Genomic DNA, 18,656 nt, shown 5'->3' with positions numbered 1-18,656 from the left:
CTGTCTTTCCTCCGTGAGCCTGGAGGTTTCTGGAATAAGACCTATAAACCTGAAGGCTGGAGCAATGGTGGCCATGTTGTGCCACACAGGCCAGAGAAATAGGAAAAAAAAAATATTCAGAAGAGACAAAGAATGAAGCAGAAACACAGAAAGCGGCAGAGACAAAGGGGGAAAACCCCCAGGAACTTCTCATTTCTTGGTCACGGTCCTTCCTGTGGTCTGACGGCGTTCTCTCCCTTTGAATTCTTGAGACACGTCTGTATATTCCCATAAAAGGCTCCTGGGGCGCCTGGGTGGCTCAGTCAGTTAAGCGTCCGACTTCAGCTCAGGTCACGATCTCGCGGTCTGTGAGTTCGAGCCCCGCGTCAGGCTCTGGGCTGATGGCTCAGAGCCTGGAGCCTGCTTCCGATTCTGTGTCTCCCTCTCTCTCTGCCCCTCCCCCATTCATGCTCTGTCTCTCTCTGTCTCAAAAATAAATAAACGTTAAAAAAAATAAATAAAAAAAAAAAAGGCTCCTTACCAGGGGCGCCTGGGTGGCTCAGTCTGTTAAGCACCCAATTTCAGCTCAGCTCATGGTCTCACAGTTTGGGAGTTCGAGCCCCGCGTCGGGCTCTGTGCTGACAGCTCGGAGCCTGGAGCCTGCTTCGGATTCTGTGTCTCTCTCTGCCCCTCCCCTGCTCGTGCTCTATCTCTCTCAAAAGTAAATAAGCATTTAAAAAAATGTTTTAAAAAGGCTCCTTACCAGGGCACATGATCCATAAGGAGAGTAGAAACACCACTGGACATGGAGGAAGATGGAGAAAATTGTGATAACCTGACGGTCTCCAGGGGAGAGAATGTTACATTTAGTTGGAAGCAGTACTTTGATTAGCCAGGAGGGGGAGACTCCATCAAAATGTTTTGACTTAAACAACACCATCCCCTCAAAGTCTTAAGGTTTTACATGGGAAGAGGAGGAGGCTATCCTATTAATCACAGGGCTTTTATTTTCCCCAGTAGTTATGAATCGTAGTTGTTTCAGACAACTGGGCATAGACCCAGCACTGCTCAGCCATATCACGCAGAGATGAGCTTTTACTACTGAAAAAAGGTGGAACAAATACTCACCGAATAGGCACAAAAACATGTGTTTTAAAAGGAGACCAAACTGTTGTGCCCAAGTGCTGGGCGGTCCTGTCTTAATGAGAAATCTCCCACCTTTTCTGCATAAATCACTCCGAGCTGACTTTTGTTGTTTCAGGGGCCCGAAGGACCCAAACTGATGGGGCCAATCTCTGCTCTGATGGAAGGCAGGTCCCGGGGTGGGGAGCGGAAGGGGCGGGCAGGAGGAGCCACAGAGCCCATGACAGATAGGAGGACACGGGGAGCTAGGGACCAACACGGAAGCAGAAGTTCCGGAGGCTGGGCATTGATTGAGGACCCAGAGAAAGAACCTAAGGTTGGTCCAGCACAGAGATCCCACCTCCTCCCAGCCGGGGACAGGACTGGGGATGGGGATGTGGGGACATCTGAGCGAGGGGGACACAGTCTGGGCATGGGTGCTACACACACCTGTGCTTCCCTGTAGAAAACAGGAGAGTAGAAATGGTGCTAAAAATCGCAAAGCAACCCTGTTTCTACGAGTCCTCCTCAACGTCTCAATTTTGGAAAGCTAACAGCGCGAGAGAAAAGCACCGGGATGTAACAGCAGGGCGGCCAAGCCTGGAGGAAGCAGAGATGATGGAGAAAATGAAAGGCAACTTGACCCCTCCTCCCCTCCCCCCAGCTCCAGGAATTTTTCTTCTATTCTTTCTTCTAAGTGCTTCCACCGTTTCGGTTCATCTCCACAACTCTTTTCCTAAAACCCCACTTTGTCACACAACTGAGCCTCCTGATAGACCCCTCCATGCCTTTGATCCTCTCTAGTATGTCTTGGCATCTTATTTTCGCTGCCATTGGTTGGAGAGGGTGTGACGAATCTAGCACGTGTCCTGGAGGAAAGACAACGTGGCTGCAGCACCAATAGTGGGGGTGTATGAGGTCTGGGATGAGGCGGTGAGGGCAGGGAAGAGTTGACTGTGCAGTGTTCTCTAGGCCACATTGCATACTTTGGCCACCCTTCCTACTCAGAGCCAGGGAAGCCTCTAGCGGGACTTTAATCCCACAGGGCGGTGGGGTGTCGTGGAGGTGCGATCAGACGTGGTTCTGGAAAGGATTGCTCAGGCTGCGGTGTGGGGGCTGGGCTGGAAAGGAGCAGCAGGTGGAGGGTGACCAGTTGGACGGCCTGGCTGACGGTAATCGTGGGAGGGACGGAAAAAACTGGATGGGTTCGTGAAAAAAATACAAAGAGCCAAAAGGCATATAAAAAGTAATCAGAAAAGTACGAATTACAGTAAGATGTGATTTTTCACCCATCAGATTGACAAAAATTTTCACAAAGACTGAAAACCTATTATAATGTTCATGAAAAGGGGGGAACTCTCATATACTCCCGGAATAGGCAATTTTGATGGTAACTTAGTATCAGAATGAACAGCCCTGTCAATCCCATTCCATACCAAAAACTATCCTCTAAGAATACAACCCTTCGTGCAGAAAGATATATGCCTACTGCAGTTCTAAAATGCCTACGGCAGTATTTGTAATAGCAAAAACAAACACACACGCAAACAAACAAAAAAAAAAAAAACCCAAACAATCAAATGTCCATCAGCAATGGAATGAGGTAATGTGAAATACAACAACGAGAAAGAACAAAGTGAATCTTATGTACTAAGATGGGGAAGAAGTATTGATAAGGAGAAAAAAACAAGTGTCAGGAAAATACATCCAGAAAGCTCAATCCACGCAGGTAAGTGTCTGTGTTGTAAGTGTTCCTTTGAGAATGCAAAGTAAAACATCTGGGATAATTGATATCAATCTGTGTGTGGTCTCTGTCTTCTCAGCAAAAGACAGAACTAGGTTGCCTGTTGAGAAGGAGGGCAGCTGTTCCAAACATTTTCCATTTGAGGAAAATAGTTCTGGCCTGAGCTGTGTTGTGGGGAATAGGAACCACAGCTGATGCTGTGTCGCCAAGCCTTACTGAAGGCTCAAGATGGAAAGTGAGCCAGCTTTCAAGGTCATCTCATTTTTTCCAGCAACACTCAGGGCGGAAGGAGGGAAAAGGAGCCATATATGGAGCATCTTCGACGAGCCAGGCTTCTTAGGTACTTTACATTAGAGCAGCTACTCAAAACCTCCCGACTGTAATTGTACACGGACGGTAACGCTCCCTCCCGCACACGCGGAGGCCAGGTAACCCCGATCACACAACGCGAGAGTGGGAGAAGTGCAAAGTCTCTCATTCACGTGCTTTCGGCTCTCTCCCCCACTCTGGGCTGGCTGGGGCTCGCCTCTCTGGGACGGTGGGGCGGGGGGGGGGGGGAAGGAGTCTGGGTCTCTGCGTGACCTCATGGAACCTTCTACCCCAAGCCATCCACCAGCTTAGACTTCTACTAAGAGGAAAGCAGAGTCCTTTCTGGTTTAAGCCCCTTAACCAGGCAAACGCCTTTGTCATTCTCTGCTAAACCACTGTGCCAAAATAGTTCAACAAAACTATCAAAATAGTTTCTAAGCGGAGGAATACAGTAAGTAGTTCACTGAAAACACGAGGAAGATTTCATCTGTGAACTTCAGTGTTATTAGGCTTTACCAACTTTGTGTACGGAAGGAAAAATATCTATTCTCACTGCTACTCTATTCTGTTCCCCTCTTTGGGGTATCTCTCTACCTGTTTAACGTTCAAATGCCTTGTAACTGTAACAGTACGTGATAACTGATATTTCAGTATAATGCGTACTGCCCAGGATGGCGGTATAGGAATCAAGTATGAGAAGGGAGTAGACAGGAGACACCATTCCATTCCCAGGCGGCCACAGCCACTGACCGGGGCGGGAGAGGTTTCGCGTCGCCCGAGGGCAGGGCCAGTACCTGCTTCTGTCGTCACAGCCCAAGTCAGAGCTGTTGTGGCCTTGACAAGCTGCGCGATGCTGTGGCATCCTCGCTGTGCGACCCAGGCAACGCGCAGGGCACTGTAACGAAAGCAGAGTGCAGCACGGACGACCTTGTGAGCTCAGGCATGCTGTGGTACCAAGGTCATGTAGGGAGGGGCACTGCCGGGGGAAGGTCGGCTACAGGGAACCAGCTGTCCCCAGGGGAGGTCAGGGAGGGTGGGGGTGCAGCTCTGAGGACCAGGCAGCCCTCCTTCAGGGCCAAGAAGACACCCGAGGACCTTCCACCTCCACTTTCCCCCTCCCCCGCCCGGAAACTTAGACCATCTCTGGGGAGAAGGGAAAAGAACAGGGCCAATCTGTAATCGACAGGGCTTAGGTCCTGATAGGACTGTGCTTAAAAGCATAGGCAACTGTCAAGTTTGGGTTTTCCTGCCCTGTGCAAAAGCAGAGGCTTCTGTGTTAAGGTGAGTTCAGTTATAAAAAAAAAAAAAAAAGTTTTTTGACGTGCAATTCTTAAATTTTCATGTCATAATGCATATTACTTTTTCCTTATACTTTGTTTTATCCTTGAAAAGGCCTTGCCCTCACGCCGATTCTATTCCTGTTCACCTTCTCAGTCATGCCCTTGGTAGCACAAAGGTGTTTAATTTTCATGTAGCCCAACTACATTGTCATCGTTTTCGGTATCGTACCTAAAAATCCACTTGCTAACCCAAAGCATGAAGGTTCACGTTTACGTTTCTTCCAAGAGCTCTGTAGTTTCAGCTCTTGAATTTAGGTCTCTGATACACTTGGAGTTAATCTCTTGCACACGGTATAAGCGAGGGGTCCAACTTCATTCTTCTGTGCGTGCGGATATCCAGTTGTCTGGAACCATTTGCCAGAGAGGTTATTCTTTCTCCACTGAATGGTCTTGTCCCCCTTGTAGGAAGCCAACCGACACTGATACAGAAATTTATCTCTCCACCTTAAGCTAAAGTCTATTCTAGCCATCTCTAGGTCTAGCCCCTGTCTACCCACACTGCCTGGATGACTACAGCTCTGTGCTAAGTTTTGAAACCAAGAAGTCTGAGCCCTCCAACCTTGTTCTTTTCTCAAGATGGTTTTGGCTATTCCGGGTCCTTTCTATTTCCATATGAATTTTAGGGATCAGCTCGTCAGTATCTGCAGAGAAGCCAGCTGGGAGATTTTACGGGGATTGTGTTGAATCCGTCGATCAATGTGGAAAGTGTTCTCAGCTTCACGTTAAGTATTCTGATCCATAAATATGGGATGCCTTTCCATTTATTTAGATCTTCTTTAATTTTCTTTAAAAAAAAAAAAACCTTTGGTAGTTTAACACTAGCTTTTTAAAGCAATTCTTCCCCTGTGATTAATTACCTTTGAACATTGAGCCCGCTTAACATGGGTCTGTGTGTGTCGTACTCATTACACTGTGCGACTCGGGGCTACTGTCCCGCACTGACGCTGTACTATCTCACTTAAAGCTGCTTCACGGCAGCTGAAACACCACAGTCAGAAGGTCTCTCCGCACCTCTAGTGAGTCGATTTTCCCCAAAATTTCTTTTTTTTTCTCTTTCTTTCTTTCCTTTCTTTCTTTCTTTCTCTCTTTCTTTTCTTTCTCTTTCTTTCCCTTTCTTTTCTTTCTTTCTTTCTCCTTTCTTTCTTTCTTTCTTTCTTTCTTTCTTTCTTTCTTTCTTTCTTTCTTTCTTTCTTTCTTTCTTTCTTCACTTGTCCCACCCCCGTAGTTCAGAGGCCATAACTTGTCTGCTTTTACAGCTTCATAGCAGGAGAGGGATTCTCTCTCAGGACGACTCACTTCTCACCCATGCCTGGCATATGTGGCATTTAGTGAGACTCTGGACTTGAACTGAGGACAGAATGGGTTAAGACTTCTAGGGATATTGGGATGGGATGGGTGTACTTTATGCACGACAAGGACATGGACTTGGGGGCGGGGACCAGAAGGCGGAATGTTACGGACCAAACTGCGTCCCCTCAAAATGTATATGTTGAAGCTCTAACCCCCAATGTGACAGGTGCTACAGGGAGGTATTAAAGGTTTAATGGAGACGTAAAGGTGGGACCTTAATCTCTTGGGAATATTGTCTTTATAAGAAGAGGAAGAGGCCCCAGACATCTCTTTTTCTCTCTCTCTCTCTCTCTCTCTGTCTCTCTCTCTCTCCAGAGAAGAGGTCACATGAGGACATAGTGAGAAGGTGACTGTCTAAGCCAGAAAGAGAGGTCTCACCGAAACCAACTCTGACAGAACTCGTCTTGGATTTCCAGCGTCCAGAATTGTGAGAAAATAAACTTCTGCTCTTGAAGGCACCCAGCGTGTGGTATCTTGTTTCAGCAGCTGTTAGCAGGCTAATAAGGTTCCTACACATTTCTTTAGGATTGTTTTCCCGAATATTTTTTTATTTACACTGTTGTTCCAGGTGGTATTGGGAGAGGGTTATGAGACTTTTGTGCCCTTATTACTAATGTCCCTCTCCTCCTTTTCTTGAAGGCTGCTCGTCAGCCCGGGAGCTTGTTCCTGCACGGCTGCATTCAAAGAACCTGACTGTGATTTGCCTTTGTATCAGAAGACACAGAGACACTCCAGCTCTAATCCTGGAGGTCAGGCACCTACATTCGTTTTAGAGATCAATCAGACCACCCGCCCCCCAAATCGAAAATAATGCATTAGAAGGAAAGTGATGATTCTGGTACCCTGAAAACACTAGATTCGTCCAGCTTTACCTGGCCCCCCGGTCCAACGACCCACTGGCCGCACGGGTGACTGGAGCATGGCCTTCCTCCCAGAGGCCTGTCTTTGGGAGCGCAGGCCCTCGGAGACGTCACCTGCGTGGCTCCATTGGCTCTGGTGTGCACGCACGTCACTTGGCGACTGCGGAATCCTTCCCCACAAGACACAGAGCACTCCGACCAGGCACCTGTGAGCCACCTGGGAACAAAAACTACGGCAGCTTAGGAAGGACAGGGATGTCAGACAATACAGGGAGTGTCTCGAAAAGAAAAAAAACCAGTGCTAACACTGCGACCGTTTGGGGGCCATACACTTCTCTAGAGGGATGGACAGCACCATAGAGAACTCCCAGCTCTATTCTCAGCTTTTCTTTTATTCAGGGGAGCAACCGGAATTAGCAGGTGGCAACGAGGAACACAGGGGTGGGGTAGGGCCGTCTCCAAGTATATAAGAGCACTTGCATGGCTCCAGAGAGTAGAGCTAGGGCAAAATGAGGTGGAAATTAAAAAAAAAAAAAGTGGGTTTCAATTCATTGAAACCAAAGGGAAGAAAATATTTTCAAAGCACCGATGTGCTGTTTGCTCTGAGAGATATACATGTTATCCCTATTCTTGGAGGGAAGAAACCAACGTCCAAAGGGGTAAATAACTTGGTCGTGGTCACAGATAACTACATGCCAATGGAGCTGGGACTGGATTCTAGGTTTATCTGACCCTAAAGTTCACACTTTAATGACACAGGACACTTGGAACGGGACGTGTCTGAGATGGAGTGCTGTGTCACTAAATATGTTCAAGGTTGGCTGGTTTACCGCAGAGCACGGGTTCCTAACCTGAGCCCTGTGGCTCTCCAAGGGACCACGGGCCTGGATGGGCAAAGAAGTAGATATACTTCTTCACTGTCACTGAGATATAATTTGAGTCCTCCTTCAGTTATAAGAATTTCAGCTGCAAAATACGGCAGTTTTAACAATACCTGTGTGATTTTGTTACCGATGGAAACCACAGATATTTTTACATGACATTACAATTGCAGCAGGCATCTCAAAATACCATGTATATTCACCACCGCTGCAAAACTAATGTACCAGAGAGCTTACCATTTAGTGTATTAATGGAGAAGCAAATCTATTATTGTATCATAATCTTTAAATATTTTAGTACTGTATTTCAGCATAATTGGTTTCCTTTGTGATCAAATGTATTCTATTTTACAGACTTAAAACCCTTGCTCGGGGCGCGTGGGTGGCTCAGTCGGTTAAACATCCGACTTGGACTCAGGTTACCATCTCACGGTTTGTGAGTTCAAGCCCTGCATCGGGCTCTGTGCTGACAGCATGGAGCCTGGAACCCGCTACGGATTCTGTGTCTCTTTCCTCTCTACCCTGCCCCCACTCATGCTCTGTCTCTCAAAAATAAACACATGTTCAAAAATCTTAAAACAAACAAACAAACAAACAAACAAACAAAATCCCTTGCTCTGAGAAGGGAGCCACAGGCTTCTCCAGGCAACCCAGAGGCATCCACGGCACAGAAAGACAAAGGACTCTCGACGTGAAGGGCCCCAGAGTGGGGTGACTTCTGTCTGCCTCTTGTAGGTGTGAAAGCGTAGGACTGTGTACTCTAGGGCTGCGCAAAAGCTTGAGAACGTTTAATAAATGAGGCTGCTGATAAATTTCTTTTCACGTTGTAAGAATCAAGAGGTGACACAACCCAGCCCCCGCGGCTTCCTGCGGCATCAGATGGCTGTTTCCTGAGGGGGCGATGACTCAGCCAAGAGACCTTCCAATGACGGGCACCGGGAGACACGTCGGCCAGGGGGCCTCCAACAGCCGTGGCCCTCTGAGAACGTCCTCCCAGTGTGACCTGCCCCCCACCTCCTCCAAGGCCCAGGTCAGCGGATCCGGCGTGGGCATTCGCACAAGGGCAACAGACTCTCTAACGTTTGCACGGCCTCCATTTTCTCCTCAGTAAAGTGAGGTTGGTAATAGCATCTGCCGCATAGTTGTGCTCAATAAATGCTACTGTTATTATTATCATTATTATTTTATTTTCCTGGAGACTTCGGTGCTATTTGCTCAGTTCTCTGCTAGGGACTATGTGATTCAATGAAACCATTCATTCACTTCACACATACCTGTGGAGGGTGCATAATGGGGCGGACGTTGTGCTAAGTGCTGGGATAAAGTGTCCCGCAAACAGCTGTGGGTTTACTGTAGGGCAGACAGTCTAGCGGGACAACGAGACGGACTGTGGGAAGAGCGATAAAGACAGATGATAAAGAAGCAGGAGACCCAAGCAGCACGGGGCCCTGGCTGTGCTCGGAGGGGAAGGTCAGGGACGGTCTCCCTGAAAATAGACGAACGGAAACGTCTAAGTGCAAAGAGAGGGAACAGCGTGCTAGGTAGCGGGAGCGGCATGTGCAAAGACTCTGAGTCAGGAGAATGGCGCATCTGAGAGCCAAGAAAAGGGTGTGGAGTGGAGGTCAGATAACCAGGCCGGATGAGACCAGCAGTGACACAGAGTGGCAGCCCGAGACCCAAGCACGGAGGGGCTTCTGTTCTTGGCCGCACGCCATCGGTCAGGCAGCAAGTGTGTGTGTTAGACACTATTTGAAAAGATTGTTAATGTCTGTTTACTTTTGAGAGAGAGACAGAGACAGAGGCAGACAGACCGCGAGCGGGGACGGGGCAGAGAGAGGGAGGGAGACACAGGATCCGAAGCAGGCTCCAGGCTCCCAGCTGTCAGCACAGAGCCCGACCTGGGGCTTAAACCCACGAACCACAAGATCGTGACCTGAGCTGAAGTCAGAGGCTTAACCGGCTGAGCCCCCAAGTGCCCCACGTAAAGCACTATTTTAGACACAAGGTGAAAAAATGCGTAAGACATACATAACCCAGTGCTAGGGATTTGGCTTTTGCCCTAAGAATGACAAGGAGTGTTTGAAGGGTTTTAAACAAAGAAACATCATGGTGAATGTGTTTTAAAGACGATTCTGCTTACAGTGGGAAGAGCCCTCTGGGGGGGGGGGGCAAGAACCAGGAGGCTCCTGGAGCAGTCCACGTGAGGGGCATTGATGGCGTGAGCTCCCGCACGAACCGTGGAAATGGACAAGAACAGATGCAGGTGGGAAAAAGCGGGGGGCCTGGGACACAGTCACTGAATCCAGAAGCCTAGGGCGGAACGGGCTTGGTGGAGATCAGGAGTTGGATTTTGGACGTTCAAAAATTACTGACTTCTGTCATCCGTTACATAGAAAGGTCATTAGTGGTCTTCACCGCCAGGGTGGAATCTAGGGATGGGCACTCTGAACAGGACCTCCACGAGATCTCCGAGGCTCGACCCACAGAACCAGCTCCACTAAGGATGAGGTAGCACTGTGAGTGCAAGGGAGCAGACCTGAGGAGCGATCAAGGGCAAAGGCTCTGAACACAGATTGCCTTCTCCGTTTGAACTCTGGCCTTTGCAGCTGTGTGGCCTTGGGGCAACCTTCCCACCTACAAAACAGGAAACTAATGAGGTGCCTGCAAAATGAGCCACATGAAGCCCTTAGCAGAATGCCTGGTACCGAGTCCCAGCTAAACGTATCTCCGCGATCGCGGCGGTAAATCCAAATTAGCGAGCCTTCGAACACAAGCAAAAAGCTGGTACTGGTAAGAGCAATGACACCTACCTCGAGGGGCAGTCCCGGATGTTACAGGGCTGAAACCCAGCCGGCGGCTTCTGGAGGTGATGGCAAAGGGCCTCACTCACTTCCTGCCCGTTGGCCGTCACACACCGGGGTCTCCGAACTCGGGCTCCCAAGTGCCCGCAGCTGGCAGAACAATGCGTCCAGTTACCGAGCTCCCAAAAAGGCTCTGCAGAAAGGAAATGACATGTCACGGCAGCCCCGAATGAGATATGATGATGAGGCTGGAGAGGACACGACCGAAGACCACCAGGGGCTGCCGGTCTGGTTCTTTGAGGAGCACAGAGTAAACCCATCACACAGTGCATTTCATTTTCCCTCCAGTGACTTATTGTAATAACTGGTGGGGGCGGTGGCCGACGAGGGCCCCTTGGGCCACAGGCTGGAAGAGAGGCTATTGGAGACCAGCTGGACCTGCCAGAAGCATCCCAGAGAGAGGGAGGAGGTGTTCTGGGCAGCGGGCTGCCTCTTCGGCATTCTCCAAGCAGAGCCAAGAGGACAGGAGGGAGGAGGTCTCCAGGGGTCGCTGTCACCAGTTCTGTGTCTCAAAAGTGGATCAGGCAGAGAAACGAAAGGCCGTTTAGCGGGACCTTGGATTAAGCAGTAAGGTTAAAAATGCACTTCGTTTCATTCTTACTTTTCCATTAATTCTTAATCTAAACCTCAGCTTACTCCTGGAACTGCATAAATAATTTGTCACGGAGACCATCTGAAAAGGTAAAAATGGGAGTTCCCTTTAGCAAAGTTGAGGCTGACCACCTCCAGGAATTGTGGCTTATTAATTTCAGTCCTCGTTCCAAACGGCCTTTCCCTTCCCTTTGGACACTCGGTAAAAAGATGAGGTACAATACGACGAGGAAAGATGTGTGTGCGACCACAGAAGGTGCCAGATTTTCCCGTCACAATCACAAGTAATTGATGGCTACCAGCTGTGTCCACAGGCTCCCTCACAGAGCAGAGCGATTTCTGTAACTTATTGTTTTCCAGATTTTCCTGCTGATTTTTGAATTTTTGTCTTAAGTTGCATATGGCATCATTGGCAAAACAGAACAGGACATATTTTTAGTTGGGCCTCCAGGATGACGGTTATTCAAAACGGTTTTTTAAAAATAGCTGGGTTTATGGAGAACCTCCCAGGTGACGAGTATGGAATTAGCTACTTGGCCATCAGTTTTTCACTTATCCTTGTGGCCATCTTGTGAATTAGATCGGTTTTATTTGCCAAAGTGGGGAAAAAAAGCCAAGTGACTTTGCACAAGGTCCTTCCTCCAGAAGGAACAACCAGAAGGAAGGACCTCCACATGTGTCTGACCCCACATCTAACTCTTTCTACTATGTCATACTTGACAAACACACCTTGGCACTTCAAGGCAGGACACGTGCATTTCTTTAAAAACGTGGGTTTTTGCCTTTGTGGGTTTTTTTTTTTTTTTTTTTTTTTTTTGCATTGAGGTGTAATTCGCATACAATAGAATGCTCAGAAATCAGGTGTGCTGTTTTATGAGTTTTCCCAATTGTATGTACATTTGTAACTGTGATCCAAAACAAGGCATAACACACTTCATCACCCAAAAAGTTTCCTCTTGATTTAATCAGTGTTAATGATTAATTAGGTTATTTTAATCAATTATTTTAATCTGAATTTATTTTCATCAACTCCCCTCCCCCACCAGGCAATTACTAATTCATCTCCATCAGTATGCACTACTAGTGTCCCTGTTCTGGGACTTCATGCATGCAGTCTTTTGCATTTGGCTTCTTTTGCTGAGCATAACATTTCTGAGATTCACTCGTATTGATGTGCATATCAGTAGTCTCTTCTCTTTTATTGCTAAATAATATTCCAGTGTCTGAATATACCATGCTTTGTTTATCCATTCTCCTTGTGATGGTCATTATGAAGGGAAGGCTGCTATGAGCATTCTTGGGCACATTTTTTTGTGACCATGTCTTCACGTTTCTTGCATAAATATCTGCGAGCGGAATTGCTGGGTCCAAGGTAGGTGTGTGGTTAGCTTTATCAGGAAGCACCAACACGGTTTTGCAGAGGGGTTGTACCAGATTACGTACTAACCACCAATGTATAAGAGTTTCGGCAGCTTCACATCCTTGCCAAAATCTGGCACTGTCGGTGTTTTTGTTTTCACTCTTCCAATAGTGGTTTTAATTGTCATTTCCCTGTGTTTCCATGCCACTGTATATCTTCTTTTGTGAACCGTCTGTGCAAGTGTTTTGCCCATTGTCTCTTTTGGGGGATGGGAGGGTTCATGATTATCTTGTAGGAGTTCTTTATATATTCTAGATAGGAATTCCTCATCAGACATATGTTCTGCCAATCTTTCTTCCCAATCTATGACTTATCCGTATTCTTAATGGTGTCCTTGATGACCAGATTTTAATAATCTTGATGAGGTTCCAATTGATCATTGTATTTTGGTTTACGGTTAATGATTTCGGATACAAGAGCATTTGAAAAGATCACATTCACTCTCATGTAAGACTTCTCAATAGCTTCATGTGTTTTAGGAATAAGCTCTAGAATTTTTTTAAATTGAAGTATAATTAACACAGTGTTACAATAGTTTCAGGTGTACAATCTAGTGATTCAACAGTTCTGTACACTATTCAGTGCTCATCAAGATAAATGTACTCAATCTTCATCACCTATTTCACCCATCCCCTCACTCACGTATAGAATTTAAGAAACATAAACAAAGGAAAAAAGAGATTAAAAAAACACTCTTAAATACAGAAAACTAACTGATGGTGGCCAGAGGGGAGGTGAGTGAGATCATATGGTTTTGTCTTTCTCTGACTTATTTCCCTTTGCGTTATACCCTCTAGATCCATCCATGTTGTTGCAAGTGGCGAGATTTTGTGTTTTTTTATGGCTAATACTCCATTGTGTATATATACACCAAATCTTCTTTATCCATTCACCTACCGATGGACACTTGGATTGCTTCCCTATCTTGGCTATTGTTAAATAACGCTGCTATAAACACAGGGGTGCGTATACCTTTTCAAATTAGTGTTTTCATTTTCTTTGGCTAAATACCCAATAGTGGAATTACTAGGCCATCTGGTAGTTCTATTTTTAAGCTTTTGAGAAACCTCCATAGTGTTTTCCACAGCAGCTGCACCAATTTACCAATGTTCGCACCAATGGTGCCCAAGGGTTCCATTTTCTGCACATCCTCGCCAACACTTGCTGTTTTCTTGTCTTTTTGATCCTAGCTGTTCTGACAGGTATGAGGTGATATCTCATCATGGTTTTGATTTGCATTTCCCTAATAGTGAGTGATGTTGAACATCTTCTCATATGTCTGTTGGCCATTTGTATGTCTTCCTTGGAAAAATGTCTGTTCAGGTCCTCTTCCCATTTTAGGCAGACTATAGGTTATTTTGATGTTGAGCTGCCTACGTTCTTCATGTATTTTGCATATTACCCCTTATCAGGTATGTCTCCTGTTCAGTAGGCTGTCTTTTGTTTTGGTGATTGTTTCCTTCCCTGTGCAGAAGCTTTTTCTCTTGATGTAGTTCAATTTGTTTATTTTTGCTTTGGTTTCCCTTTTCTGAGAATACACATCTAGGAAAATGTTTTTATGACCAATGTCAGAGATATTACTACCTGTGCTCTCTTCTAGGATTTTTATCATTTCAGGTCTCACATTTAGATCTTTAATCCATTTTGAGTTTATTTTTGTATATGCTGTTTACATATACAGCATGTATATGTATATGTATATGTATATGTATATGTATATGTATATGTATATATAGTCCGGTTTCATCCTTTGTGTGTAAGGTACTGGCACATAAACAGACATCAGGATCAAAGGAGGACAGAATATACAATGAGGAAAAGATAGTCTCTTCAACAAATGGTGCTGGGAAAACAGGAATAAATTCTAGTCTTTACCTTGACCTTAAAAGCCCTGAATGATTTGGTCCTCAGCAACCCTCCAACTTCGTTTCATCCACCTTTTCCTCTGCCCCCAACCTGTGTCCGCATCATGTGAGTTTTCTTTGTGTTTCTTTTCTTTTTAAAGTTTTTTTTTAATGTTTATTTTTTGAGAGAGAAAAGAGCACGAGTGAGGGAAGGGCAGAGAGAGAGGGAGACACAGAATCCAAAGCAGGCTCCAGGCTCTGAGCTGTCAGCACTGAGCCCGACAAGGGGCTCGAACTCACGAACAGCGAGATCATGACCTGAGCCGAAGTTCGACACTTAACTGACTGAGCTGCCCAGGCATCCCTCTTTGTGTTTCCTGACCACATTAAGCTTGTTCCCAGTTAATGGTCTTTGCGCTCACTTCCCTTTGCGGGAGAGGCTCTTCCTTCATCCCTATGCATGAATGGCTCTATGTCATCATCTAGACCTGGGCTCAACTATCACCTCCTTGGGAGGCTGGTCCTGACTTTCTTCACCAAAATGGCCATGTGCAATTGCTGTGCTATCATCCTATTTTGTTTCCTTCATAGCACTCACCACAGAGAAATATCTTATGTGTGTGTTTCCTTGTTCGTCGTCTGCCTCCCTGACTAGAGCACCAACTCCACGGGGAGCTCTTCTGTCCTGTTCACCACCAGGACAGGGCACGTTATGTATTAGGTGCTCAACCAGTCTTCGTTAAATTAATAAATGAGTCTCTTTGAAGCGCTGAAGTAGGGATCCACCGAAGGGCTGGCATATTCCAGTTGGTGAATACGTGGATGTGTATTTGTGTATGTGTGTGTAGGTATGTGTGTGTAGCAGGTGGTCAAATGAGATAGGCGCCATTGGTTAGGCCAATGTTGAAATATTCCAAAGGCTTCAACTGTCCCAGTGGTTTCAGAATCATGATATCCAATTTTTAAAGTAATTGATTCGAGGGAGTTCCTTAGGCTCATGTGCCCTTCTGCATGGAACCCCATCTGCCTTTGCACCTCCCGTGCCTCTGCCTGGAATGCTGTCCTTCCTCTTCCCAGAACAAGCCCTAAGGCCTGTGTGAGGACTTGGTTGTCTCCTCCAGAGAGAGTCAGGGCCCCTTCCTCAGTGCTGCCAGTGGACCTGGCCATCCTTCTATTAGAGTACTTGTCACACCGCTTCAGAACACCTGTTCACATGACTGCCTCCCTCTTCAAACTGTGAGCTTCCCAGGGGCTAGGTCCTTTCTTTCCCCCAGCCTGGCAAGAGCTTTCCCAGGGGAAGAGTCCTCTTTCCCCCAGCACTGGGCAGACACTTGCAGAATGTTTCTGTAGACTGAATGTGTGTGTCTCCCCCAAACTCAGATGACAAACCCTAACATCCAATGTGATGGTCATAGGAGGGGGGGCCTACAGGAGGGGATGGGGTCATGAGGGAGGAGCCCCCATGATTGGGACTAGAGTCCTTATAAAAAAGACCCCAGGGAGCTTCTTCACTCCTCCTGCCATGGGAAGACACAGTGAAAAGATGGCTGTGAACCAGGAAGTCCTCACCAGACATCAGATCTGCGGGTGCCTTGATCTTGGACTGCCCAGCCTCCAGAACTGTAAGAAATAGATGTCTGTTGCTTATGAGCCACCCGGTCTGTGGTTTTTGTTATAGCAGCTCAAACAGACTAAGACAAATGTTGCATAAATGGATAATAGTGCATTTCCTAATGGTAGTAGTATTCCTGAAAGACGAGAAGAATATATAAATACTCCTGGAGAATGATGTCATAAATAACATGAATAACGTGAGCTGGCCTGTTTGATGGGTGGCCCAGCACTATTCTCTTCTTCCAGGCCCTTCCTGCATCCGAGAAGGTGGGAGCCTGGGAACTACATTCTTAGAATCCCTATGTACACAGTTATTCTTTGGGATACTTTCTGCAAAGGAGAGGCACTCGTTCAAGATTTAAAAGGGTGAAATGACGCAGCCAGTACTGTTCCTGTAGAAACTAAAGCATGAAGTATAACAGGAGCTTCTCTGTGTCCTTCTGTGATTTACCCATTTTTGAGCTACAAGACTCTGAGATCATCAGTACTGGTCTTCTGTGCTTTCGGAATTTCTGACTTTCTTAACCTTCCTCTCTCTCTTGGCCTCCTGAAGAGTTTTGCAAGCTTGGAATACTGAGATCAGGTTCTCCTGACCGAACACCGATGCCTAACAAAGTTAGTAAGTCTAGGGAAGAATTTATAAAAAGAGAAGAACGAAGGAATCATTTCCAGAATTCCTAGCAAATCTCCCCTCTGTGAATATTTTACCAAGTTGGCCACCGTTTAGAAACTGGAAAACCAACACCTGTTTTATCACAAATAACGATGCACATTTGGGACATGAGCCCCGCGGGCTTCCTCGGGAGCGATTTCTTTTTCAAAACTGTTTCGATATGGAAGGAACGAGTTGAGCTACAGAAGCCTGAGGGCAAGGGAAAAGCCGGCCAAGTGCCTAGGAATAATTTTACTTATCGAGAAGGGCAAGATACGGAGCCTCCTGTAGCTAAATCCTTTTCCTCGCACATGCCTCTCGGATGGCAAATCCTCAAGAAGTCAAAATCTCCGACCTGAAGGTAGGGCTTCTCCTGTTGGGTCACTGCTGCTGGTTTCTGTGTCAGATGCCTGGAGCCTATGCTTTTTCTGGTCCTTGGGAAATCCACTTTTACTGTCCAACCGTCTTTGTTCTGAAAGAGAGAAAGAAGGAGCACTTGTTTACCAGTTAAACATTATCTGCCTCTTACTCCAGCTCGGGTGTTCTTAAAGAAGACAGCCGCTAGGAAGTCAGCTCCTGCCGATGAAATGTTCTGTCCCGGATGCTCAGGCCCACACAAATCTGGGGGTTCTGTGGGGGTGTGTGGGGTGCTATCGGTGTTCAGTTAGAACAGCTGTGCTAAAACGTGGTGTCTGCATGTTTTCAGGGTTTATAGCCTAAGACGATGGAAAAAATGGAGTCCCCCTAATGCCGAAAGGGGCTGGAAGAAGCATCTAAGAACAGCAAAACCCCTCCTCTTAAGGGACACCTCAGCAGCAGGAGAATGGGTGACGTTTTATAGGGGACTTCACATGGGGGAGACGGCCTTTCTGAAAGGCAGTGAAACTCGAGCATGAGGGCAGGGTGGCAGAGGGACGCCATGTATTGGCAATGTAAGATGTTCTTGATTCCTCAGCTAAGTCATGAGCTGCTTGGCAGGAGGAACCCCTAAGGGAAGAGGTGTGCAGGGCGGAGCTGAGGCAGCCATGCAGGTTCAGGAGTGAAGAGGAGCAGAAGTGAGGGATAAGGCTGGCGCTTCTCAGAGCATGGGGAACGCATTCAGCAATCAGACAGGCTTGGTCAAGCCCATTGGTTGAGAATCTTCCATTCCAAGATCCTAGAAGACCACAGAGGTCTTTGGGAAGGGCCACAGGGAGGTACACCAGTGCCTTCCTGATCAGCACGGCCAGTCCAAGAGGGGTAGTATGAAGAATGCTCAAAGAGAAGGCTATGGGGGCGCCTGGGTAGCTCAGTCAGTTAAGCGTCCGACTTCAGCTAAGGCCACGATCTCACGGTCCATGAGTCTGAGACCCACGTCGGGCTCTGTGATGACAGTTCAGAACATGGAAGCAGGTTCTCTGTCTCCATCTGCCCCTCCCCTGCTTGAATTCTATGCCTCCCAAAAATAAATAAATGTTAGGAAATCTAAAAAAATAAAATAAAATAAAAGAGAAGGATATATATTTGGGCTTTAGGAAAACTTTCTGTGAGTTTCTTGGGTCTCCTCATGTATGTACCAGGATTAAAAATGACCGCCGCCCCCCCCAAAAAAAGAAAGAAAAAAAAAATGACTGCCCCAACCCTGTGCTACTGTGTCATAGGAGTGACTGAACATCCAAGTGCTTCGTGCCCGACAGTGGTTCCAATCCCCACATGGGCACCTCCCACCTATTATGACCCTGGACTCCTCGAACTGCCAACGAGAAACACCATGCGGGAGGTTCTTTCCCATCATCCTCTTGGTTCAGCAGTGGAACCTGTTGTGATCTCATACCACATCCGCCAATGACTCAATTCCATTCATTTGTGCAACGCGTGTTTAGCACTTACGACACCTGTGGTAGGTGCTGGAGCTACAGACAGGATTATCGAATGATCCCTAAAGTCCATCTGACTTCTGTGAGCAACTCTCACTTGGTTCCAAACCCTGGCAGGAGAGAGGAGTATTATTCATTGAGTCCTAAAACCTCAACAGTTTAAATTTTTTAATTTTAATTTATTTTATTTTTTATTTTATTTTATTTATTTATTTATTTATTTATTTATTTAT

General features: G+C 46.6%; 1 protein-coding gene across 1 annotated transcript in view; it reads right to left on the bottom strand.

Moving 5' to 3' along the window:
- Positions 1-18,656, bottom strand: part of ADAMTSL3 (ADAMTS like 3) — a 349,469-nt gene that overhangs the window by 4,441 nt on the left and 326,372 nt on the right. Inside the window, 4 exon segments of the mRNA XM_049614336.1 lie at positions 3,949-4,049; positions 6,717-6,921; positions 10,396-10,579; positions 16,923-17,039. Coding sequence (XP_049470293.1) covers positions 3,949-4,049; positions 6,717-6,921; positions 10,396-10,579; positions 16,923-17,039 — 607 coding nt within the window.

The sequence above is a fragment of the Panthera uncia genome (assembly GCF_023721935.1).
Source record: "Panthera uncia isolate 11264 chromosome B3 unlocalized genomic scaffold, Puncia_PCG_1.0 HiC_scaffold_2, whole genome shotgun sequence".
Classification (NCBI taxonomy): domain Eukaryota; kingdom Metazoa; phylum Chordata; class Mammalia; order Carnivora; family Felidae; genus Panthera; species Panthera uncia.
This window is presented reverse-complemented; position numbering and strand designations above follow the sequence as displayed.